General features: G+C 53.0%; 1 protein-coding gene across 9 annotated transcripts in view; it reads left to right on the top strand.

Annotated features, from left to right (window-relative positions):
- The window catches only part of Ntng2 (netrin G2), a 56,619-nt gene extending 31,434 nt beyond the window's left edge, over positions 1-25,185 (top strand). For 4 of the 9 annotated variants that reach the window (XM_052182007.1, XM_052182006.1, XM_052182009.1 and 1 more), the window contains exons 4-11: positions 11,973-12,145; positions 14,327-14,353; positions 15,255-15,392; positions 18,460-18,534; positions 20,155-20,256; positions 22,032-22,199; positions 23,391-23,525; positions 24,142-25,185. In XM_052182007.1, the coding sequence (XP_052037967.1) occupies positions 11,973-12,145; positions 14,327-14,353; positions 15,255-15,392; positions 18,460-18,534; positions 20,155-20,256; positions 22,032-22,199; positions 23,391-23,525; positions 24,142-24,374 (1,051 nt within the window). In that variant the 3' untranslated portion in view covers positions 24,375-25,185. The remainder of the gene's footprint in view (positions 1-11,972; positions 12,146-14,326; positions 14,354-15,254; positions 15,393-18,459; positions 18,535-20,154; positions 20,257-22,031; positions 22,200-23,390; positions 23,526-24,141) is intronic. The other 5 variants (XM_052182012.1, XM_052182010.1, XM_052182011.1 and 2 more) reach the window with 5 other exon arrangements.
- The last annotated feature ends 318 nt before the right edge of the window (positions 25,186-25,503 follow it).

The following is a 25,503-nucleotide window of genomic DNA, read 5'->3' as shown; positions in this document are numbered from 1 at the left end:
CCTGCCATAGAGATTCTGAGCATGGGACTTAAGGCTCAGGCTAACTCTATCCAAGATGGCGATGTCTTAATAAGTTAAGATGACCACGTGTCCATGGAAGTCATATATCTGTGGGGTAATGGTGGTAGGATCTAACCCATTCTGTCACCTACAGCCTGCTGGATGTGGGCAGGAGTTGCAGGTAGTGCTGATACCGTGAAATTGAAAGGAAGAGTGTTGGGACCAACCAAAGCCACATTTGGGAACTGAACCAACAAAGACACAGGATAATGCTGGGACCAACTGAAAGCTGGACCTAGGTAGCCATGGGGTAGCCTCCAAGTAGCAATTGGAGGCTAAATGGAGGCTAAATGCTCTTGCACTCTCAGCAAGAGCAGCAGGTACAGAGAGGCCTTGTCTAAGATGATGCAGGAGGTCTTAAGGGTTCAAGGACTCGGTGACAGTGGCTGAGATGTCGTGAGGGGGCCCAAGAGGGGAGTGTGGCAGGCAGAGCTGGGTGGCAGGGATTCCTTCCCCTAAAGGGAGCAGTGGTTTTAGTCTGGGGAGAGGTAAGGTGGGACTGTGAGCAGGCCTGGCCTGGCCTCTGATCTTAGTGACCAAGTCAAAGGAAAACTCAGAAAGCATGTGAGGCCAAGCCCCATGACAGCTATGACCAGATCTGATGATGAAAGTTGGTCGTGGAGTGGGGAGGAAACCAGCTACCTCCCCACTGAGCTAAGAAAGGGGGTTCCCAGACTACTGGGTTTCTGACTTGAGGTGCCTAGTCAAACAGGGACAGTTGAAGGAAGAAGTTTCTGGAGGGAATTTTAGAAACAGATGTGTACACACATCTGTCTGTGTCTGCATGTGTGTGTGTGTGTGTGTGTGTGTACATGTGTGTACATGTGTGTGCACATGCACAAATACACACTGTATGAATATGGTCTGGTGTTAAAAGAGAGGAGACAAGCGAATGTGGAAGGAAACCTTGAGATCTTCGCAGGGAAAGCAAAGCAGAAGTGTGGGGGTTCCAGGGGGCCGGGGGTGGGTTCACTGTCTGAGAACCTGCAGGTCAGCTCTGGTTGGTGCAGACCGTGGTGGGCTCGAGGGAGGTAGTCACTGGCAGCTGCGGGGACTGTCATCTGAGCATGGGAGGCTTCGTCGGGCTTCCTAATGGGTAACAGGATTTATCAGTGGGCCTGCAGAGGTGATGTATATGAGGGCACTGAATAGAAAAGGCCTTGCACAGAAGCCCAAATTTGATTTAGCCAATTAACTCAATTGCTGGCCATCAGCTCCAGGAGGAGCTGCAGCCTGCATCTGTCCCTGTTACCTTGGCATCGTTCAGCCTGGCTGCTCGAGGCGGCCCCTCAGCCTGCAGCGAAGCATCCCCCTCCCCCACGGGTGCCCTGAGGCTTCTGTCTGGCTCCTCAGCTGGCTCCCTTCAGGTTGCTGTGTCATGGTCACACATGTGTGACCCTTGGCCACTCGGGTCCTTCAGCTTCTCTCCTCGCGTGTCTCTTGCTTTAAGTGCAGATGACCTGTCCCCAATATCACAGAGCCCACCAAAGATTCAGACTTCCCACCCACCAATGGCTCAAGGCCGCAGGTTATGGGTCTCATTATCCTGGGTTCAAACTGGGGCAGTGGTGGGAATTAACACACACCTTGAGACCTGCCCCACCCCCCACCCAGCCACACCCCCTGCCCCCTGTAGACCTCAGGAAGGAAGTGTCCTGATGGCTACTTTATCCCTCGGAGCTGTCACCTAGCCAGCCAACTTAGTTGGAGACTGCCCTGTGATAACCAAAGGCTCATCAAGATTTTCCCCAAATGGAAGAGGAATGTTCCTCTCGGTGTGGACGAGGGCACTGCTATTCGCCTTAAAGCACGAGCTTTGCTTCCAACTTCATTATCCAAAGGGTCACAACCTGTAACTGTGGCCTTGGCTGGCCTCCTTTGTGACAACAGGTGGCCATTTGGAGAGAGAACAAGTTTGGGGGACCAATTATGCAGAACCCTTTCTGCAGTGAGTTGCTTCAGGAGGAGACAGGATGGGCTCTCCCCTGCTTCGCACACAGGCACCCCATTTTGGAGATATAGCTGTGCATGATCCTCTTGGGGCTCAGTCTTTGTGGGGAGCCAGACCTGGGTCTCCATCCTGCCTGTCTCCAGCACCCCCTGTTCCATGCTCACCCAAACTCCCTGCAGCCTCCTCTTTGCCCCAGGGAGCTGGTGACATCACTCACTGGCTTGGGAGCTGACCTACATTTCACAGTCCTCCTGTCTGGGAGTCGCTCCAACACCCGCTTCTCTTGCCCAGAGGAGAGAAGGGCCGCTCACGATTTTTGTGACACACTGGTGCCAGGCTGGGGCCCAGATGGTGCCCCTACTGGTAACTCCTGGGCATCGCCTGCCCCTCCCTGCTGGGCAGGGCACGCTCGGGCCTGGCACAGGCCAGAGCCCCTGCAGCCCTCCATGTGGCTGTCAGACACCCAGCTGGGCCTGCCACGTGTCCTGAGAGCTAGGCTTGTCTGGTGTGTGCCTGTGAGGTGAACCTGGCTCTGTCTTGGAAATATAATGTTCTCCAGGGACTGACTTGAGACCTGTCAGCTCCAGGAAAAAGAAGAGGTAGGCAAGACCACAGAGACCTGCAGTCTATTGGGGACATCAGGGCTAGATTTAGCAGGTGAGTGGGTGCAACCCACAGGAAGCTAAGGGCTGCACAGGCCAGAGCAGAGGGCATGTCTTGGCCACATGGTAAGCAAGGGTAGCAGGTGAAATACAGGACATCTCAGGTTCAAGTTTTGGATAAACAGGAAATAGTGCTTAGTCTCATGGCGCATAATTATGTGAAAAAAAGCACTCATTAGTTATGCAAAATTCAAATGCAACCTGGAACCCTGTATTTTTTGTTGTTATTTTTAACACAGAATCCTCCCGTGTTGCCCAGGCTGGCTTCGAACCATTGACTGGAGCCGCCCGCCCTCTTGCCTCTTGTACAGCAAGGAGAACAGGCATGCCTCCCAGCTCCCAGCCAGCATTCAGTGTCTTTTTTTTTTTTTTTTTTTGGTTTTTTGAGACAGGGTTTCTCTGTGTAGCCCTGGCTGTCCTGGAACTCACTCTGTAGACCAGGCTGGCCTCGAACTCAGAAATCTGCCTGCCTCTGCTTCCCAGAGTGCTGGGATTACAGGCGTGGGCCACCACTGCCAGGCACGTCCAGTGTCTTTATTCACTGTTTTCTCCACAGAGACTCAGGCCCCATGTAGAAGTGATTTCAAGAGACTAGAAGCGATGTCCTCCACCCCATAGTGAACCCTCAAGGCCTCAAGCCAGTCACATCTGCTCTAATGTCTGCTAGCCACTGAGACATGGGGCTATCCCTTGGGGCTACCAGGAAAGGCTGGGAAGTACAGCTTTCTCCCCCCACTGGCCTTTGTGCTCAATGGCTGTCAACCATCGCAAGTGTTACTTTTCTGAGCCCAGCCCTCTGCACAGGCCTGCCTATGTTCTCCCATAGTAAGAGCCTGCTGCCAGGGCCACAGGCCACTGGCTACCCTGACACTGGTCACCGGGTTTGCACAGCACTGGGACCTCTCCTCCCTCTCCACTCCCACCCTCCTCCCTCTCTATTCCCACCCTCCTCCCTCCCCATTCCCACACTTCTCCCTCTCCACTCCCACCCTCCTCCCTCTCCAATCCCATCCTCCTCCATCTCCACTCTCATCCTCCTCCCTTTCCTCCCACCCTCCTCCCTTTCTTCCCACCCTCCTCTCTTTACTCCCACCCTCCTCCCTCTCCTGGGTATGTTAGGCAGTATGTTAGGCACTTAGGAAAATTTAACGACAAGACTGAAAATCCAAGGTCTGATCCAACCACTCCTTTCATAACTGAGACCCAGGGAAATAACTCTTCAAGGTCATGCAGCAAATCAGGCCCGAGGTCTGGGCCAGAAGGTAGCTGCTGAGTCAGCACTGAGAGAGCCGCCCTCCTCCCCCTAACCCCTGCCATCCTAGTGGTGAGGCTGGGTATGGTGTATTCACCTGCCCCTGGCAGTGTGGGCTGCCCACCCGACACTGCCCCTTTCTTCATGATTAAATAATTTATTCTGATGGCTGAGCGGAGAAAAACTTAGTAGTAGGGGAAGGTAACCTAGACCAGAGTTTTCTGATGAACTGGTTTTCAAGGTCAAAATCAGTGAAGAGACCCTTGGGAGAAACGATCCCCCCATGGAGGAGAGGCATCTGAACCGAGAGTGTAGCCGGGGACCGGGTATGGAATTCCTGCCTTCTCACGCGGGAGAGGGGAGGGGTGGGACTTTGTGGGTATTCTCCGGATTTGGTTAATAATGCAGGTGCTGGTGGGCAGCGAGGCTTCGAGTTCCTCACCTGCTTGCTTACTTATTTTCCTTCCTTCATCTCCCACGGGTCTTCTAGATTAGAAAAGGAAAGTCACAGGACAAAGGCCTGAGCTAGGGGAGGAATGTGTCTGTGTCTGGGGCGGGGTGAGGCAGGTGCACTTCTGGAAGCTCGTGTGTGTGTGAGAGCCAATTAGACCTCGGGTCATGGCCCAGATGCCGGAAATGGAATCAGTATCCATTGAACATGCGTTTTAAATCACTCCCTTCCCATGTCTTCCTTTGAGGCAGGGTCTTGTGTAGACCTGGCTGGCCTCCGGCTCTGTGTGGAGCTGAAAGTGAAGTTCTGATCATCCTGCCTCCACAGTCTCAGTGCTGAAATTACTCTCCTGTACCACCTTCTGCGGAGCCTAACAGATTAGGAAACTGAGGCAGAGTAAAGACCGACATTCTTTCCTATGGCCATAACAGTAAGAGGCCAGTAGGACCCAGGGATCAGGGCCACCAGTTCCCAGGCTCTGTGAAAAGAAGAGAGAGAAACTAGCCCTCACGTGTGGGCACCTACTGTGTGCAGAGGGCTGTGTCCTACCAGTGTTTTCTATGTGCATGTACCACAGGGCAGACCCCTGCTTCCTGTTCATCACTCCTTCATTTGTTCCCTCATGAATGGCCAGTGCGTCTGGTCTCCCTGACAACCCAGACATAGGGGGGATTTGTGTTCCCATCATTCAGATAAGCAAATGAGAACCGAGACGGACAGATAACGCATGCCCTGTGCTGGGCAGAAGCCCCGCCCACCGCTGTGCCTTCCCCTATCTACCTTGGCTCTAGGACATTGGGGGGTCAGCCACGGAGAGCAGCTGTGGATCTGGCTGAAGTTTAGACTCCAGCCTGGTACCATCTACCACTGTGGGGGGCCCTCAGAACTTCTTCCCAGGCCTTCATTTCCCCATCTGCATATTTGGGTGAGGGAGGGTTGCAAGAGCTTATGTGGTGGTTCTCACACAAAGCGGGAGCTTCAGGGACAGCTGTCTTTGCCCAGAACCTTTGAAGGCTGGAGAGAACAAGGCTCTGATGGAACGATTTGCCAGGGAGCCCATTCTGGGGTTGCCGTCACTCCCCTGACCCAGCCACATGCACGCTGAGCTCTGCTGGATGGAGTTCACCTACCGCACATTCATGCGCCCATTTAAAGTGGGCTTCAGTGCCCTAAGAATCATAAAGGTCTAGAAAAAAGTAGAAGAGAAAAGAGAAAAACAGGTTTGGGGCGGGCGAGATGGCTTAGCGGTTAAGAGCACTGACTGCTCTTCCAGAGGTCCTGAGTTCAAGTCCCAGCAACCTCATGGTGGCTCACAACCATCTGTAATGGGATCTGATGCCCTCTTCTGGTGTGTCTGAAAACAACTATAGTGTACTCATATACATAAATAAATAAACTGGGGGAAAAAGTGGAAGATTCACAGAGGGCTGGTGAGATGGCGCTTGCCGCCAAGCCCAATGGCGTGAGTTCAATCCCTGGGCTGCACATGTTGAAAGGAGAAAACTGACTTTTGAAAGCTGTTCTCTGACCTCTACACATGGTCTATGACCTCCACATATATTCCATAGCATTTGCACACACAAAATAAATAAATACAATTTGAAAGTTTTCAACCTCAGCTACCTAGGGAGTTTGAGGCTAGCCTAAGTCATATGAGACCATCAAAAGGAACACTCAACCTGGCAGTGGTGGTGCATGCCTTTGATCCCAGGACTCAGGAGGCAGAAGTAGGTTGATACCTGAGTTTGAAGCCAGCCTGGTCCACAAAACAAATTCCAGGACAGCCAAAGGCTACACAGAGAAGCCCTGTCTGGAAAAAAATCCAAAAAAAGAAAAAGAAACAACAACAACACCCCAAAGACCCAGCCAGACTGAAACTCACTATGTAACTATGTAGCCCAGGCTGACCTAGAACTCACAGTATGTGCCGGCACGCCTGGCAATTTTAGGACCACTGCACCCACACACAGAGAGGCAATGTCATCTCTTCAAAATGGAGACTAAGGAGCCTCTGCCTTTAGCTGGGATGATGTGGACCTTGGCTGGCCTCCCTTACACCAGCCAAGGCACTCCAGTTAGTTCTTCATGGAGCTGGTGAGATCGAGATGCCTTCTGTGTCCTGGCAGAAGGTAGGGAAGGGGTGGGGCTGCCAGGGTGGGGCCTGAACAGAGCCAAGGTCAGGGAGGGACCTGCGGCCTGGTCCCAGCCAAGTCACTCCCCTCCTGTGCCACCCAGGCCTCTGGGCTCTAACAGCAGCCTTCCTGTTAGCATGGGCACAATCTGCTTCACCCATCCAGCTGATCTTGTATGCATTTTTAATAAGCCAAGGTCAATGTTATCACCCAACGTTGATGGCAATCTTTTCTCTACATAGCTGATGTCTAAAAATATCCCCTCCTCAGGCCAGAGGTGTGGAATAGACTCCTGGCTTTCTACAACTGGGTGTTCCTCTCCAGCTAGCTCAGCAGGGTGTTAAATAAAAATTCACAGGAATAAAAAAAATTTTTAAAAAATAAAGCTTTGGAGGTCAGATACACTTTGCAAACAAATTTCTGTCAAAGTCAAAAAGATTTCTCTCCTGGAGGACTTGTAGGAGACTGTGGTACACTAGTGTGCACTGTGAGTTGGGTTGTTTAGGGTGTTAGGGTACCATTGCATGTTTGACCAAAGAGGCTCAGGCTGGGACCTTCCCTTCTATGGCTTTCCTGGGGCTCAGTGTCCCCAAGAAGAACCTACAATGCCAGCTAGTGCCTGCCATCCACCTCTGTGCCTTTGTAGCTCAGAGCTGCAAGAGAGCCCACGGGGCCAAGCCAGCTTCAGGACAGTGTGTGACGACATCTGTCTCTGTGCCTTTTCTGCTGGTGGGTCAGCCCACAGGGCCAAGCCAGCTTCCGGACAGTGTGTGACGACATCTGTCTCTGTGCCTTTTCTGTTGGTGGGACAGCATGCTGATATGAGCAACTCAAGGAAGGGAAGGTGGATCCTGATCCACGGGTCAAGAGGACAGTGCTTGGTGGCAGGGAAGTTGAGGCAGCTGATCACGCGACATCCAGTCAGGAAGCAGAGAGAAATAAGATAAAAGCAGGCTACAGCTCAGCTCCCTGTCTCCAGGGTCCCAGCCAGGGAATGGCGCCACCCAGTGGGCAGGTCCTCCCATTTCAATTAATGCAATCAAGATCAACCCCACAGGCCTCCCCAGAGCCCCCCAGGTGACTCTAGATCCTGCCAAGTTGACAGTTAACATACTATCACAGTGTTCTGCTCTGCTTTCCTCTCTGACTGTGATAAAGCACTGGCACCCAAAGCTACCTGGGGAGGATAAGATTTATTTGGCTTGCACTTCCAGGTCACAGTTCATCATTAAGAGAGTCCAAGCTCGAAGCAAAGGCTTCGTTATTTCACACAACATTACCTCCAGCCTGGACTCACTCACAGCCACAAGAGCAAGCAGAAACCATGGAGGAAGCTGCTTGCCGGCTCACACAGGCTCAGGCTGAGGCTTGGCTTGCTTCCTTACATAGCTTAGGACCACCTGGCCATGGATTGGTGGAGCCTTCTCCATCCATTAACATTCAAAACAAGCCCCACTGCTATGATACAAACCAGTCTGGACCTTGGAAGGGTTTGAACCAATGCGTCACATGTGATTCATGTTGTAAGACTATTTAGAAAAGCTTTGACATACCGCCCCCAAATCCTCTACTCTGCCAAGGAGTGTGTCAGTGTGAACTCAGGGCCCCTACAAGCTAGGGTGCGATTCAGTGAGTACAGTGCTCACCCATTACTCATGAAGCAAAGGCTCCATTCCCCACACTGCACAGATCGGGTGCTGGTTCTGCTCTGTGATCCCAGCACTCTGGAGGCAGAGGGAAATAGAGGCACGAGGATAAAAAGTCCAGGGTCATAGTTGAGGAGTTGGAGGCCTGAGATACACGAGACTCTGTCAGGGGGGAAGCCTGACACAGAAGAAAACAGAAATCATTTATAATCCTGCCCATCTCATCACCACTTGCCTTTCTTTGGGGGTTTAGGGTACGTGTGTGTGTGTGTGTGTGTGTGTGTGTGTGTGTGTGTGTGTGTGTAATTTGGGAATGTGGGACAGGGTTTCACAATGTAGCTCAGACTGACCTGAAACTCACTTCATAGCCCAGGTTGGCCTCAAACTTGTGGCAATCCTGACTCAGTGTTGATTACAGGCGTGAGCTCGCCACTGGGCTATAGCACTGAGGACTTCACTCTGTCCACTCTGGTATCTTCCTTTGTCATGCTCCATGCTCTATTCTGGGTGAGCCTTGTGACCTCTGAAGTTCGATTCTGTGTCCATGTCCTCATCTCTGAGGAAGCTGACAGGGAGAGTGTAATGAGAACTTTTGTCCCCACATTCAAAACGTTCCTTGCAGCTGGAAGTATTCCTTGGCATGTGCATTCATGACTGTGTAATATTCCACCACTTGGATGTACATCTACCAAACAGCACAGCCTACCTTAGGTGCATTCCCAACACTCCCACTGATCATCCTGTGGTAGAAGTGCCACACTTGGTGGCTTATCTTATAACAAACCATCAATAGCTGCTGTGATTTATTTTGTTCTGTCTGAGAGTGTAAACAGAATGGCTACCTTCTGCCCCCTCACAAATTCAAAAGATTGAGGGAGGAAACACTGTAAGTGGGGGCCTCTTGTAGCTTAATTTCCTTATACACCATGATAGTGTGAACTCAGGAGACCATGGAAGGCAGACAGCATGGCCAGTCCAGCAGATGGTGGATATTCGGTGGGGTTTGCCTCCCATATCCCTGTTCCTAAACAGGTTCCCTGCTGAGACTGTGTCTAGTGAGGGGACACAGGCAAAGGAAGAGAGGCAGAGACAAGAAGGCAGGGTGACAAGAGGCATTAGCTATGTGTGAAGTGGGCATGAAGAGGCAAGTATCAGTGGGCCTTCTGGGAGGATATAAGGAAAGGTCTGTGGGAACACAGAACATCACCCAAACAACACAGACAACACCCAGCCCACGTTGTCAGGGGAGCATGGGGAGGAAAAAGGGTTCAGTAGACATCTTCCCCAACCCCATGCTGGGGATAGAACCCGTGGCCTGGCAAGCTTCTCCCCAGATCCCAGCAATAGGACAGTGTTCACCAGGTAGGGCAGGGATCCAAGATGTCTGCTGGTGTCCTGCCTGGGCTTTATCCCCAGACAAATCCACGTGCCCAGAAGAGCCACAGGGCTGTAAAATGTCAACCAGCCCATTGTGTCCCGGTAGGGCGCTATCAGCTGCCACCATCTGAGCCGCCTCTTCATCCCAGGAACCTCCTCAAGCTCTCGCTCTTTCTAGAAGGTCCCCTGCTTCTAGACTGTCCTGCAGATTTGGGTACGGAGACATTCTCCCTGGAGCCCCATCAGAGCAGAGCCCCTCCCCCATCTTCTTTGCTAACCATTTAACTTACCTAATTCATTAAAGCCCCCAACTCAAAGCCTGCTCTATTACTGGTGCCCTATAAATATTTTCCTTGCATATTTTAATAAAAATAAGATTCCACTCAGCATACCAGTCGCAATTTGCTTTTTGCAAATATTGACAATATAACTTGGGAGTCTGCCCATCTCAGAATAAGACACACTCTCACACACAGAGGCTCGCCTCCCCCACTCCCCACTAATTTTGTGGGTTTCGTTTAGTTTTCTGGACAGAGACCTTCTATAGCCCTGACTGACCTGGAACTTGAGATCCTCCTGCCTCAGTCTCCTGAATACCAGGGCATGCAGGTGTGGACCACTGTGTCCAGGTCTCTCTCTCTCTTTAACTTTGGGCTGCTAAGAACTTCACATTCCCACATCCACACACAAAGAGCGCCTCCTGCTCCTGCCACCATCCGGGGTCCTCTTTTCCTTAGTGTCTTGGCTGTGTGGCACTGTCTCACCAAAAAGCCACTCTCAACTGTCCCATATCTGCACTTATAAATATTTCTGGATTTCTCTAAAAGGCAGAGACTCCAAGCAAAAGCATCTTGACAGCTGATTGCGCTAATGTCCTAAATACCCTTGGTATTGATTGCCATGGCCCAGCTAGCATTCCTCTGCGTGCGTTTCCACCAAGCCCAGCCAGGTGTACACTTGGCCCTGGACTGGCACGCCTTTGAGGTTTTTGGGGTCCCCTCCCTTCGTAGCAGTGGGAACCTCTGGCATCCACCTGTGGAGCAGGTGTGTGCACTCCAGCACCATATGGGCTGCACCCCGCTTGGTGGCGTTCAGTGTTCTTCGCTCTGTCTTCTGCATTGCTGGCCCAGATTTGGTCTAATTCAAGCTCCACTCCAGTGTGAGCAGTCTAGAAAGTTCCCATTCTGGTTGTGTCACCTGCGATCTCTGGGCTGTCATGGCGCAGTGCCCAGAGCTCTCCATTCTTAGGGGTCCCCAATTCTATCATGAAATGCTTGTATAAAAAGGAATGTGCCCTCATCAAGTTTAGGTTACCCGGAGGTAGAGCTTGTAGAAGGGTGGGTTCCATGCTTCTTCCTCTCCCTTTATTTACCAGTTTGCACAATGATGAGGTGCCTATGAATATTTGAATACATTGTGAATAATGCATGTGTGGGTGAGCTGACTGGGCTGAGAAGCTGGGATTTTCTCTGTCCCCCTCAAGTGCCTGGGTCTGCGGCTTTCAGCCAGGGATCTGTATGTACAGGACGTTGTAGGGCACAGTTCCCGACCTATCACCTGTCTGCCCACCTTAGTTAAGCGTGAAGATGTGGCTTAGTGGGTCGAGTGTTTACCCAGTGTGCACAGAGCCTTGGGTTCAATCTCCAACACACACACACACAAATGCACAAGCACACGCACATGCACACACACATACAAATGGTTGTGGAACTGGAGAAATGACTTAGCTAGTAAAGATACCTGCTCCAAAACTTGTTGGCCCAAGTTTCCTTCCCAGGCTCCAATGTTGAAAGGAAGAACCACGTCTCAAAAGTTGTCCTCTGCCGTCCATGTGCACACTGTGGTACATGTGTACCCGGACACACACACACACACACTCTAAACTTTTTTAAATAAGCAATACCTGTACTCCTAGCACTTGAGAAATAGATGTGGGAATATCAGAAGTTCAAGGTCATCCCAGGCTATGTAGCTAATTCAAGGCCAGCCTGGGCTTTGTGAGACGATTTCTCTTAAAATAAAAAAATAAAATAAAAATAAAAATATGGAATTAAAGTGGTTAGGTTGCTGAAACATCTGGGATAAGGGAGTCTCTCCCCACCCAAGAGAAGAGGTCCAGGAATCCCACTTCAGACAGCAGCCAGAATTAGAATGAATTAGACATTGATGAATTAGACAGCAGCCAGAATCAACCTAAGGGGTCGAGGCTCCCCTGGCTGGGAAAGGTCTCCAAACCATGGGAGAGGGAGTCTGGACTCTGCTGAAGGAGAGTATGAGTGTGCAATGGACCACTGGCCTCCAGGGCCCCTCCTAGGGCATCCCAACACAGACCTGGACACTCCTGCATCAGCGTTCTTGCCTTCACCAGGGGCGCAGGGGCGCAGGGGCCCAGGGCCTGCCCCTGGAGCTTGCTGACCCCTCCCATCCTCTGGTCTTCTCAGGTGCAAGTGTAACCTGCATGCCAACCTGTGCACGGTGCGCGAGGGCAGCCTGCAGTGCGAGTGTGAACACAACACCACGGGCCCCGACTGTGGCAAGTGCAAGAAGAACTTCCGCACACGCGCCTGGCGAGCCGGCTCCTACCTGCCGCTGCCCCACGGCTCTCCCAATGCCTGTATGTATGTAGCCTGACCAACTGCAGTTCTCATCCTGTGCCCCAACACGGTGGCTCACGTGTGCACGTGCGTCCACACCCCCCCCACACACACACACATTTAGGGGAGGGGAGGGGGCATCTGACAGGGATACACACACGTTGCCCCTCCAGCTCCCTCCTCATACATTCTAGACTGTACTGTCAACCCTGGTTGCAAGCAGGCCAAACCTTCTCAGCATCTGGTCCTCCACCCTTCTTCATTCTGAGAGCAGGGCAGGAATCCTATAGAGATGCAGGGCAGGGGGTACAGTGGATACACCCCAACAACTTGCCTTATGAGGTGCGTGCCACATGTCACATGGACCTTCTGGGGCTGCAGCTGCCAGCACTCAGTGGAACTTTGACATTTTGTAGCTGGGTCCGTCCTTTGAGACGATGCTTGGTCTGAGCCCCTGCTCAGCCCAGTCTTGTCCTCACTTGCTTAGCCGCCAAGGGAAGCCATGTGAGAGATTTGTCCACACATGTCTGCATCATGAGCACCCTCTGAGGGATCCCCCACCCAGAACATGCTTCATGAAATCACGGCTCCCATAAGTCTCTAGGCTGTGGGCAGCGGGGCACCTTGGCTGGCATATGAAACACACCAAATAACCTGTTCCAGGCTGAAGCTGCACCAGATGCCACATGTGGCTTCCCCAAGTCCTTACGATACCACAGGAGTATCGTGACTAGCCTGCCCTCCAGATGAGCACCTGGAGGTTCAGACAGCCCAGTGCCCTCCTGGTTCCACGGCTAGTCCCAGACAGCACAGGACACAGTGACAAAGCCAGGGCCCACATAGTTCCTAAAGCACCTGACCCATCCGGCCCCTCCCTCACCCCTAAAAGATTCATGTGGCTTTAGACTGATCAAAGCTAAAAGCTTCAGCGAGGCAGCCCGTGACAGGCATGTGGCGCGTGGGCTACAGCAGGCAGTGTGACAAGCCTTTGAAGAGGTGACTTGCCAGGCACCTCGAGGCACTCACAGGTCTTCAAAGGCACAGAAGGGGCTTGGCGGGCTGTTGGCCTGCCCCCGTCTAGTTCCCTCATCCTGGGTGACTCTCCACATCGCTTTGTATCCTAAACCTTTCTTTAGTCCTTGTTACTGCCTCTCACCAGTAGGCTTGTCTCCCTTCTATCCGTCCTAAGGCCAGACCCAACCGCCAGCCCTTCTGCCTGGTTCCTTTCCCAGCCTCCTGACTGTCACCTCCACCACTGTCAACTCCAACCTGCACAACACCTAGGGCCACTGTCCCCATGCTCCTAGGCGCTCACTACCTCAAAGCCTTGGGAATGAAACCCTAAGTTGTCAGTCCCCTCCCCGCCCAGTACAGGGCCCCTGTGAGATCACCCTACCCCTCCCTCTCTGCTCCCCATCCCCAAAGCCAAAATCCTCTGTGCCCTGTCTCTTGGGACTGGGCCTTTCTTTCCCTCAGGAACAGACTCTGAGGGAGTCTTGCCTCTACACCCCGCTCCCTGCATCTATGAACCCTTGCTCTCAGCTCCCACGCTCCCAGGGTCTTATCCATATCACACACACACACACGGTACCTGCTGAGGTGTGTAAGAGCAGAGTAGACACCAGGAAAGCCATGTTGCCCACCCAGCCCACTGTCCCCTCCCCGGGCAAAGCTTTTCTCAGAACCACCTAAAGAGAAGCCATGACTGACTTCTTCCTTACACAACTGTGACAGTTCAACTCTGGGATGGTGACATCCTCTCCCACAGAGGCACAGAACACCTAGGGAGACTTGGATTCCACCTTCCCTATAGCCATGGCCCCCAGCAGGCCAAGGCCACGCCCCCAATTCCATGCCGATAACTCTGTGCATGAGGGCATTATACTGCCCTAGGGAGTCTGAAGGCTGAGGCTAAACAAGAAGGAGGACTTGTCACAGTGTCCTGGGGAAGAAACAGTTTACAGTGCCCCATCGGCAAAACGGGCTAAAAGCAGCCTTCAGGCAGCCAGGAGCGAGAGTCCCCATAGGTATGGCCCATTGAGGCTGCCCCTGTGACCAGCCAGTCTCGGGCTCTCTAAGTCTCCTTCCCTTTAGTGGGCTGGAGGACACACCTCTGGCTCCTCCTTCCTTGTGTACTTCCTGTGCCAGGTGGAGGTGGCCAGGCCTTGTGACTAACACTGTAACCCTCTGTGCCCCTACAGGTGCGGCCGCGGGCTCCGCCTTTGGCAGTAAGTACCGCGCCCTGTACAAGACTCTGAGGCCAGGCCTTGTGGAGTTCGGGCATGAAGGGGCTACTGTCTCTCGGGGCTGTCTCTCTGCTATCTCTCCTCTGTGTGCTCTACTGCACCTAATCACACCCATCTGCCTCCTCACCCCTCACCTCACACCTCCCAGGAGCTTTCTTATGCTGCTTTGAAAGAAGGATGGGGCTTTTGTGTGATCTGGGTCCCCTGACCTCTGAGTGGACAGACCCCTCCCTGTCTCCTCACGCTCTGTTCTGTCCTTTGTGCACAGCCAGAAATAGCGGCCTTCTCTACCAGTGCAGTGTCTGTCCCCTGAGTCTGACCATTTGGTACCTCCTCCAGGCAGCCTCAGGCTGGCAAGCTCTGCCGTAAGGCCAGAGGGGCAAACTCTGATGCCAACCCTCTGGATGTGTAGGGCGTTTCAGGCTGAGGAGGGGCATCTGCAAGAGTGCAGGCGTCTTAGAAATCCAGAGGATGGTGAGGGGTCTGATGTAGGTGCCTGCTGACTCCCATACACTTGGTCCCCCAAGCATGTCGTGGGACCTGGTGGCTGTGCAGCGCAAGTCACAGTAGTATCTCATTTAAACACAGCAGCCTCACCCCAGGCCCCAAAGGATCTTCTACTACTCCAAGAGTCAGCAGGAAAGGGCTTGTCAGTGTCAAACTGTGGCAGACCCCAAGCCTGCAAGATGATTCCAAGGACTTAATCATGTTTCTGTGGGGACACACCCTGCCTGACTGTCTTGTCAGCTGACCGCTGTCTGGGATGCTAGTGGGCAGAAGGAAACTGGACTCTGAAAGCATCACCGGCCCCAACATCAGAGTAGGGAAGGATTCTCTGGGATGCCCCACCCCACCCTTTCTTGCTTTCTCCATGTCTTGCTAGGTACCAGCAGGTCCAGAAAAAACCCTGCCCCCAAAACCCCTATGGCCACTGAGGCCACAGGAAGGGGTCCTATCACTTCTGTCCCCTCCACATCTACCATCCAAGTCCCTGCAGCCCCGAGCACCCCGCAGCCCACAGGTAGGTATGAGAATACACCAGGGATGCCTACCCCTTCCCTTCTCGCCTCCCTCACCCAGGGAGAGCAGTCACTTGCTTGCCTCTTAGAGTAGAAACTGCTAGCATCTAGCCCCATAAAAGCCCTGGTTGAGGGGGTCCCCAGGCCAGGTCAGGAAACCATTCCATCAGGAGTCCTAGCCACGGCAACCCCTGAAGCTCCCAGAATTGTCTTCTACTTGTCCTTCCAAGCATTGTAAAGAAGGGCTCAGAGGCCAGTGTAGCCAAGGGTGCAGGGGACCTTGTAGGACCATGCCAGGTGACCATGGCAGTAAGTCCACCCAGATATTCCGCCAGAGACGGTTAAATATCACTCAGATATGGTTTGCTGTCCATCCATGGAGCTGGCTCAGGGTCTGTCCCCAGCTGGTCATCATCTACTGGGTCCTCTGTCCAGGGTCTAGCCAGTGGGAAAACAGGACTGGATTAGTGGAGGAGATCATGAGAAGAGACAGGCCCGGGCCAAATTCCTGCCTTACAGAAGGGACTACATGTCCAGAGGCCTACAGACTTGGCTGTTTTGCCCTCTTGAAGTAGGATTTGTGCATACAAGTGGTGTGGGATCCTGACATGGCCCTCTGGACTCACCTGGGAAAGTCTCGCCAGGTCTACTACAGATGCTGGGAATCTAAAAGGATTCTTCCTGCCAGAGGGTACCAGCAAGATGGCGGCCAAGTAACTTCCTTCTGGAAAGCCAACCCTTTCAGGGGAAACGTGGCCGAGGCTCCTTATCCCTTGTCCCTGCCTAGATACTCCTTTCCTCATGGTGGGTGACATCTGAGGACAGAGATGCCTTCAGCAGGTGGGGAACAGATCAACCCCACACTCTGTCCATCTGCTTCATGGGGTAGCCTCCCAGGTCAGCAGACAGCCTCGAGAAAGTCACCTTCCCAGGACCACTCCATAGGGGCTCTCCCTGATCCTTTCCGTGGGGAATTGTGTAGGGAACTGGACCAGGAGAAGAAGACTTTTAGGGAAAACCTCTGCTGTCTGGGATCCCTTTGAGGTGGAGGAATCTGGGTTTTGAGGCTTAGCAGTCCAGGCCTCCTCCTTCAGAGACCTTTGGACTTTGCCAAACCTGTGATGGGCAGAGGGGAGCAGAAATAAGGAGGAAGGGGTGGGGTGTTCTGCCTGCCACTGACCAGTGATCCACCTGAGCAGGAGACAGGCACTGACTCTCAGGTACTGAGGAACCTTGAACCCACTTGGAAGCTGCCTTTGTGTAAGTGGTGTGGGGCCGACTGTGAGGTTGGAAGTTAAATATGAGAAGGCAGAGGGGGCCCAGTGAGCTCTCTCCAGAAGTGGGGTCTGAGTGCTGAACCCCCGCCCCTGGGGCACAGAACTGGCTGACTGCAGGACTTGGGTAGTGAGGGAGGCATGCCCATCTTCCAGACAGCAACAGCAAACTTTCAGTGACTGTCAGATCTGCAATTCTGAGCCCTGAGCTGCGTGGCTGAGCATTAAGGGGAGAAGGTGGCTTCAAGGTAACAGGCAGCAGCCTGCATCGTTGCAGCTCGGACATCCTTAGCTCCTGTGTGGCCTGTGCCCAGAGTCCTGGGAGCTACTTGGCATACCTTTGGTCTGGATCCCAGTTACATGCAGGCGTCTGGCTGGCTGGCCAGTGTTATCTTCCTAGTCTCACTGGGGGAGGGGATGAAGGCTTAGGAAGAAACTACTGTGTCTATGGTATGCAAATTATACCTAGATAAAGCCGAAAGAGAGAGAGAGAGAGAGAGAGAGAGAGAGAGAGAGAGAGAGAGAGAGAGAGAGAGAGAGAGAGAGAGGAGAGAGCGTCAAGCAGGAGCACAGGGCTGGCTTCCCCATTCACTGCCTGTTCCCTCTGCCATCCAGGGATACTGTCCTGAAATCTCAGGTGCTTAGAGGTGATCCCACCATTAAGGCCTAGCTTGCATGAGTTCTTGGTTCCAAAAGACCCTCTGCCTAGTCTTGGTACACAACACAGGACACCTGAGCATGTTTTAACAAAACAATGCCAGAAGCTTTCTCTTCCTGGACCCAGTGCCTTCCACCAGGTTCTCAGACCTCTTTAGCTGCAGCCCAGATGGACCTTGAAACCCCAGCCCCAGATGCTGTCTGGGAGGCAGTGCTGTCCTGAAAACCAGACTATAGAATCTAATCCTTCCCAAACTCCTCAAGGGCGTAGAGGAGCCAAACTCAGAAGCAAGATGCCTTCGGGGTGGTTTTACCAGGGCTCTAATTAAACCCTTGCCGATTTGGGTCCTTGTCTCTTCACTGAATACCATATTAATGTCAATCTGATGTCAAAGGCTTCAGGCTCCCAGCTAGGAATCTCCTGCCATTTTTTACCTGGTAGAATTTCTTTTACTTTCTCCATCAACCACCTAGAATAATCCCTTTCCAGAAGGGAAGGCATCAGCTTCCCCTGACCCTCAACCCCACAATCTTCTCCCGGTTCTGTCATTTGAATTCGGCAAAGTGACTGCTGCCTGTGCTCCTTGCCTTGTGTCCAGCTCTGGGAACTGAATGTTGATGGTGGAACATTTGGTGACTCACAGTGAGGTCCCTGATTCTCAAGCTAAGGATCTGGAGGTAGAAGGGCAGTGATCAGAAAGGAGAACTAGTTAGACATCCGAGAACACTCTGGGGAACCTTCTAGAACTTTTCTCAATGTGCCTGTCATCCTGGTCAGGATATTGTCCCCCAGCACAGCATTAGCCTGAGGCATCACACACAGGACCTGCACTGGCTGCCTCTTAAACTGGAACAGAAACCACATAGACAGGGAAGGGTTTTTGAAAGCAGTCCCCAGTGAAGGAAGAACTATCCAAAGCCCACAGAGCCTCAGAATGGGGGCCTCCTCTCATCAGGCTTCAAGTGTGTGCATATCCTCTGCGGCTGCGATAGTATAGATGCTGCCTCTGTAGTAAATTTGGACCCTGGTTCATGGCCAGTGTAGACAGAGCCTGTAGTGCTGCTTATTACAGGGGCCTCTGAAGGGCAGGGGCACCATCCCTTGAATGACTTGATTTCTTCTCTCCTTCCTCCCAAGGTCAGGCCAAGCCACCTACTGTGACCCCCCTTGGGGACAGCTCCTCCTGGCCCCAGGTGTCCTCCAGTGCAGAAGGTATGGGGGCAGGGCCTATGCCAGGCCTGAGACCCCAGGAGCTCCATTTTAGACCCTCCCCTGTAGTAGGAGTAGCAACCTTATATGGTGGGGATCCCAAGAACTGAAAGGTGTGGGGAGGCAGAACTTAGGGTCAAAGCAATGAGGTGAAAGGCCTGTGGCCACCCTTTACCCTTACTCCCAACTCTGCCCCATTGGAAGCCAGCAGGTAACATCTCTAACTCTAACATCTCTGAGGGCTTCGGTGTGTCCTTCATTACAGGAACCTCTTCTCCCTCCTCACCATGTAGGTCACATATGGGATACCTAGGCAGTGATGGGGCCAGAGAGGCTCATAGGTAAATGAAGGTGGCAGAGAAGCATGAGGCAGAGACTCGGCAGCCTAGCCAGTTAAGTGAGGGTGTGAGCCGTGTAGAAGCCCTCCGGGAACCAGGTCAAGAGAATTACATATTCTCCCACTGTGGGGAAACACCAGGACGGGGGCTCATCTGTAGCCATAGATGGATGTCGATGTACCTGGACTAGCGTGACTCCTCAGAAAGAAGGGTTGTCCTAAGCTGTCCCCAGTTGACCTGTTCTTGGTCCTGTTTTCCTTGCCCCACCCCATCAACAACATACTCTCCCCTCTAACCCCCTCACCCCCCCCATGAATGAGCAGTGAACCAGGCTTTGAGCGCCCTCTACTGGCAAATGATTGCACAACTGGGGGGTCAGACGTTCTTTTAGCATCCTAGAGGTTCCTCAATCAACACATCCTCTAGAGATGATGTCATCTCCTGCCCTGGCCCCGCTGAAGAGCCACAGAGTCCTAGAGGAGGCACAGAGCCTATTTTCTCTATGACAATAGCTTGCTTACCTGCAAGAATGGAGCTGGGCCCTGGTGGGATTCCAGGGAAGGGTAGTGTGTCTGTATTCTTGGCTTGATGACACTTCCGAGGACAGCAAAGGACCCATTCTAGCTAGGGCAGAAAGATGTCTTCTGAAGGAAAGAAGATGCAGTCTTAAAAGTACTTAACATATTTATTTTATGTGTATGTTTTGCACGCACATATCTATGTGCACTGTGTGTGTGCCTGGTGGCCATGGAGATCAGAAGAGCACTGGAACTGGAGTTCAGACAGTTATGAGCTAACATGGGTGCTGGGAACCGAATCCATGTCTTCTCTACAAACAACAAGCATTCTTAACCACTGAATCATCCGTCTCGGCAGCCCCAAGATGCAGTCTTTAATGCCAGGTTTAGAGAGGGGAGATTGGGGACAGGGTGAGAGAGCAGAAGTCAGTGTCTCAGTGTCAGCAAATGTCTTAGCAGCAGATAGAGGGTGTTGGGGATGGAGAGGGTACTTAGGGATTGCTCCAGAGGATGTGTAGGTGTCCTCGGGGGACCAGAGGCAGTAGGTAACCACTGTCATGGCTACAAGGTGCTTCAGCCCGGGACTCTGAGAAGAGTCACACTCTACACGTGAGGGCCATGTAGTCTCTCCCTACCTCAAATGTGAAAAGGTAACAGGGTTACCTAGGGCCAGACCAAGGAACTTGGAAGCTTCTTCCTTGGTACCGATGGCTTCCCTGGTGGCTGGACTGTGGCAGATAGAAGAACTCATTTCTCATCTCTCTAAGCTGTGGCTATCTCTGTCGCCGTCCCTTCCCAAGCCAAGGACTCTACACTTTTCCAGCTCAAGCCCAGGTCTCCTCAGGTGATACCCATTGAGGAATTTGAAGGTAAGAAGATGGCCTGAGTCAGGCCTCCCACCTCCTCCCCAGTTTACTGGAGAACGACGGTGCAGGACAGAGGTAGCTAGTCAGTACCAGTTCAGAAAACCCTCCCAGAATAGCTGGGTCAAGGTTAAGTTTAGTCTCTCCAGCCCCAAGGGAGCTGAAAGCTGGGATGAGTCAGAAGCCAAGTCAGGTACAGTGGGCAGGCACATGGCAGGAGAAGCAGCTACCACAAATAGCCTGTCCTGGCTCCCCTGGGAGCCCAGGGGTTTGTCTTGGTTAGAATGGAATCTGGGACACCCGAGTCACTGGCAATGCTCTTTGGGGGCATTTTGAGGATGCTTCCTGGTGTCTCTGGAGGGCCAAGGCAAAGAGTTGGGTCAGGTAGACCCATGGATGGATCCACCAGCTCTCCTAGATGTATCACAAAGGTATTTCTCCAGGGTATCCTGTGCCTTTGACCATATGGAGACCAGGTCAGCACCACCCTGCTCATCACAAGACAGGAAGCTGAAGTCTGCTAGGGACAGCTGCTCAGAGGGTGGCCAGCTCTCATGTGCAATGGCATGGGGGTATTGAGTCCCTTAGAAGGGACACAATGATGGTCTATCCTGATGAAGGAAAAGAGACCCTCCAGATTGACCTCCGCTACTCTAGGAGCCTTGACTTAGGCAGTTATGGGAGGTGATAGAATCCTTTGGAAGGTCAGCCTGAGAACCATGTGTGGCAGGTCGAATATGTGGATTGGTTGTTAAAGACCAACCTCGCCTAGCACACAGGAAGAAACTCTGTGCTGGAGTTTCAGCACGGCATTAACTGGGTACGGATTTGCATGACTGTAATTCCAGGAACTAGAGGATGGAAGACCAGAAGTTCAAGGTCATTATTAGCTAATTAGTGAGTCCAAGGTCAGCCTGAGCTACCAGAGATCCTGTTATTGCTATTATTATTATTATTATTATTATTATTATTATTATTATTATTATTATTCATTCATTCATTCATTCATTCCATTCGTTTACATTTTAAATGATATCTCACTTCCTGGCTACCCCTCCACCAACCCCGAGACCCTGTCTTAAAACAAAACCAAAAACCTTTGTGGGAGGGAGAGTAAACGGTCCCACAATGGCTCATAGGTGACTTTCCTTGGTTTAAACTAAACAGACAGATTCAAAAGCTGGGCTGAGACCACAGGAAGCCAGGAGATAGGTGTCCAGAGTCTTGCTGAAACTAGCAATTCAGTGCTTGTGGGAGGTTCGGGCTAGTAAGAAGGGTCCTGTGGGGATGTGCAGAGTCAGAAGCCAGTTTCCCTCTTCCAAAGCAGCATGGGAGGAAGGTTCTGTTCCATTCCATCATATCCGGATCCTGTATGACTCCATTCATCCATAGGCCCTTGAGGGAACTACAGCAAGCATGGAACCTTTGCCCTGCCCTCCGTAAATGCAGCCTGCAGCATGACCCTGCCCTCCTTCCTAGTCGACCCCAGCATGCGAGCATCCTGCAGACAGCTCCTTGCTCTGAGACCCAGTTGGATGTTAGCATGCCCTGGCCTCCCTGACTGTCTGCCACAGGCCTCCTGGGGACTCAAAGCTGACAGGGCGAGCCTTCTCCACATGCTACACAAGTGTCCCTGACCTGAAACCCCTCCAGATCCTCCTCCTGAAGATGCTTCCTGCTGCCCTCCCTGTGTATTTTTGGGGATGCCTTTCTCTGTATCCCTGTTCACCCCCCCCCAATGCTCACTGACCACTGGTGTTTCTCCCACTTGGCTGGTCCAGACTGTGAATGCTACGGCCACTCTAACCGCTGCAGCTACATTGACTTCCTGAACGTGGTGACCTGCGTCAGCTGCAAACACAACACCCGAGGCCAGCACTGTCAGCACTGCCGCCTGGGCTACTATCGCAACGGCTCTGCAGAGCTGGATGACGAGAATGTCTGTATTGGTAAGCACTGGGTGCAGGAGTGGGCCTCAAACTCTGCAGAGTGAGCCTCGAAGCTGCAGACACCCCATGGTGAGGCCTCTTCATCTGGGCATCTCTAGGGAACAGAAGCGCTCTGATCCGCTACTAGGGACCCCCCCAACTGTAGGCACTGGAAGCATAGGTGCTAGTTACAGCTGAAGCTTGCTGTGCCCATGCCTTGCCCTCTCTGGGCTCAGAAAGCTGGGCAGTAGACTAGGTGAGCAGTTTCTATCTCTTCTCTGTTGTTAAAATTGTCCTTCAAAACTTCAGAGCCAGACGTCATAGGCACCCACTTCAGTGTTCTGGTCCAGCACTGGCTTTTCTGTAGAGAATCTCCATGGCATTCCTTGGGCCAGGACAGGGGACAGACCCTAAAAGCCAACCCCATAGCCCCCAACTGATACCCAGTAGCACAGAAGGGCAGTTAGGACTGCCCATCTTCTGGCCTGTTACAGCAGGCAGGCGCCAGGTCTCAGGTCTGTGGGTTGCCGGATCTTAGGCATCAGTCGGCAGACCCACGCCTATCCTCCCGCCTCCCCCTCCAACCCCCATCCCCCCACCCTCCCATCCCCACCTGATCAGTTGCAAAGCTAGAGCTGTCACTCTGGATCATGGCTGAGGCCTTCAGATAATTCCATCAACTCTAAAGTGATCAAGCAGAATTGTGTTGCCAGTGTCACACAGGGCCAGCTGCAGGGACAGGGCAGAGCATGGATCTGATTAGAGTGCCCCGCCCCCCTTCTTGTCTGTCTGTGCCTCTATCCCAGACCAAGCACTGGGCTTCAAGGACTGGACGCCAAGGACACACACACACACATATACACACACACACACACATATAGTCTCCTGGTCAGATACCTGTCACCTGTCACTTTCATAGTTTTGTATTGGTAGCCTCCCTTCAGCTGTCCAGAAAGAGATGGGGCTGGCTCAGCCCTCACAGTGGAACTAGAAAGAGTGCTGGATTCCAGGAGAGGAAAAACTATACAGCGCCTTCCCTTGCTATGCGAATGCACCCGCAGTCCTCAGTACAGACCAGCCTTGTGGGGAGCACCGCCAGGGAGTACAAGAGACCCAGCTGAGGAGAACGGCTGTTGGCTGGGCCTGGGGCAGGACCCATTTGTAGGGTCACAGGCCACTGTGGCTGCACATCCCCCTCTTGTTCTCCCCCAGAATGTAACTGTAACCAGATCGGCTCTGTGCACGACCGATGCAACGAGACAGGCTTCTGCGAGTGCAGGGAGGGCGCGGTGGGGCCCAAGTGCGACGACTGCCTTCCCACACACTATTGGCGCCAAGGATGCTATCGTGAGTAGACCCGCCCCTGGAGGCAGATCCTTTACGCTGGGGGCGTGGTCCAACATGGTGGGAAGCGCCTACATGGGCCTGCTGCTGTTAGGGGTGGGCTTTGGGCGCGTGGCTGCAGTGAGACCTCTGGTGCAACCACAGACAAGAGTTCAAACTGTGTGTGCTGCGGGGGTGGGGGGCGAAGGTCGAGTGGACATTGCCGGGTCTTCAGTGGACGGGGTCCGTGGCAAGTGGGAGCCAGGAAGGAGAGGAGCTAGGGATTGAAGGGGAGCTGACTAAAGTTGGCTAAGAGCGCTGGAGTTTGCACTTAAGAAATGAAGGCTTGGTGAGATCCGAGGAACATAGGCTGCAGAGCGCTCCAGGTACCCGCAGTAGAATATTCAAAACTCCGGGGGTGGACAGCAGTTGCTTCGGGAAAGCCGCGCCACTGAGGGGAGGAACGGGAAAGAGTGGGGGTCATTGGCGGGGGACAGGCAGGGGCCAGGTCCCACCTTGCAGAGATGTTTCTCACGGTGTGCATCCTAAGTACTGCCCCCCGGAGGGGGTGTCCCAGCTCCTTATTGCAGAAGCTCAGTCCTTCTCCACAACTGCCTCAACTGTCCCCTCCGTCCCGCAGCCAATGTGTGCGACGATGACCAGCTGCTCTGCCAGAACGGCGGCACCTGCCAGCAGAACCAGCGCTGCGCCTGCCCGCCCGGCTACACCGGCATACGCTGCGAGCAGCCCCGCTGTGACCTCGCCGACGACGCTGGCCCGGACTGTGACCGCGCGCCAGGCACCGTCCCGCGCCCCGACACCCTGCTCGGATGCCTGCTGCTGCTCTGTCTGGCCGCCTGTCTGGCCTGCTGAGCCCGTCCTAAGGGTCCGGGGGTCCCGGGCCCGGCGGCGACATGGGTGCGGCTGAGCTGCTCCCAGGTGCTACTCGCAGAGTCCTCCCGCCCTTCCTGCTCCGCCCGCGCTCACCAGCCCCGCCCGGCACTGCCCGCGCCGGCCACCGGGGGCGCTGTGGAGCCCTGGCCCGGCGGACTGCGATTTTCAGTTTTTTATGACCTAATGTCTCTATCATTTTTCCATTTTCCCATGTTTCTTTCTTTGCTTTCTTTTCTTCTTCTTTCTTCTTCTTCTTGTTCTTCTTCTTTCTTGTTCCTCCTCTTCCTCTTCTCCCCTCTTTTCCCTTCTCCTCCCCCTCCCCCTCGTCCTTTTTTTTTTTTTTTTTTTTTTTTTTGCTGGCGGTGAGACAGGGACTGGGGACAAACGCTGCTCATTCCAACACCCACAAGTCCTGACACACACACACACACACACACAACCTCTTGCGCACACCCCAGCGCCTGTTCCTGGCTGCCACCACCAGCCAGCCAGCCTGGAACTCCAGTTGCCTACAACTCTAGTCGCTGACTTGATTCTCTTTTGTATCTTTTTTTTTTTTTCTTTTTGCACTCACCAGACCCCAGGCCCCCAAGGAGGCCTGAAGACAGAGGAACTCACTGTCTGGGGGAGGGGTAGGACAAAGGGCGGGGAGGGGTGGAAACCTTGTTTTCTAGAGAACTATTTTGTTTGTATCCACTGTCCCTTGTGAGGACGGACTCAGGTGGGAGCTGGTCACCGAGGGTGGCTGATGGTATACAAGCCCACAGTAAAGCGACTTCACAGCTGCCTCTGCCTGCTTGCTTCCTGTGTTGACAGACACTCCAAAGATGGGATAAAGAAAGGAGCCCTCAAAGAAAGCCTGAAAGACTCCGTACTGGGGCCACTCTTCCCAGACTGTCCTCTCCTTGTATGTTCCCCCAATTTTACCTTCAGTCAGGCCACCATCTGATAGGTGGCTCTCCAAACAGAGGTGCCCCACCCATTTCCTACAGCTCCCCCAAATCCAGAGTATCTGCTGTGGAAGCCCCAGGAAGCTAACTCAGGAGAATTCGTGGAGTTCTGCTGAGCTCCACGGTGATCTGGAACCTGCTTCTGTGGCTGTCTGGGA

This window comes from Apodemus sylvaticus, chromosome 5 (assembly GCF_947179515.1).
Source record: "Apodemus sylvaticus chromosome 5, mApoSyl1.1, whole genome shotgun sequence".
Taxonomy (NCBI): domain Eukaryota; kingdom Metazoa; phylum Chordata; class Mammalia; order Rodentia; family Muridae; genus Apodemus; species Apodemus sylvaticus.
This window is presented reverse-complemented; position numbering and strand designations above follow the sequence as displayed.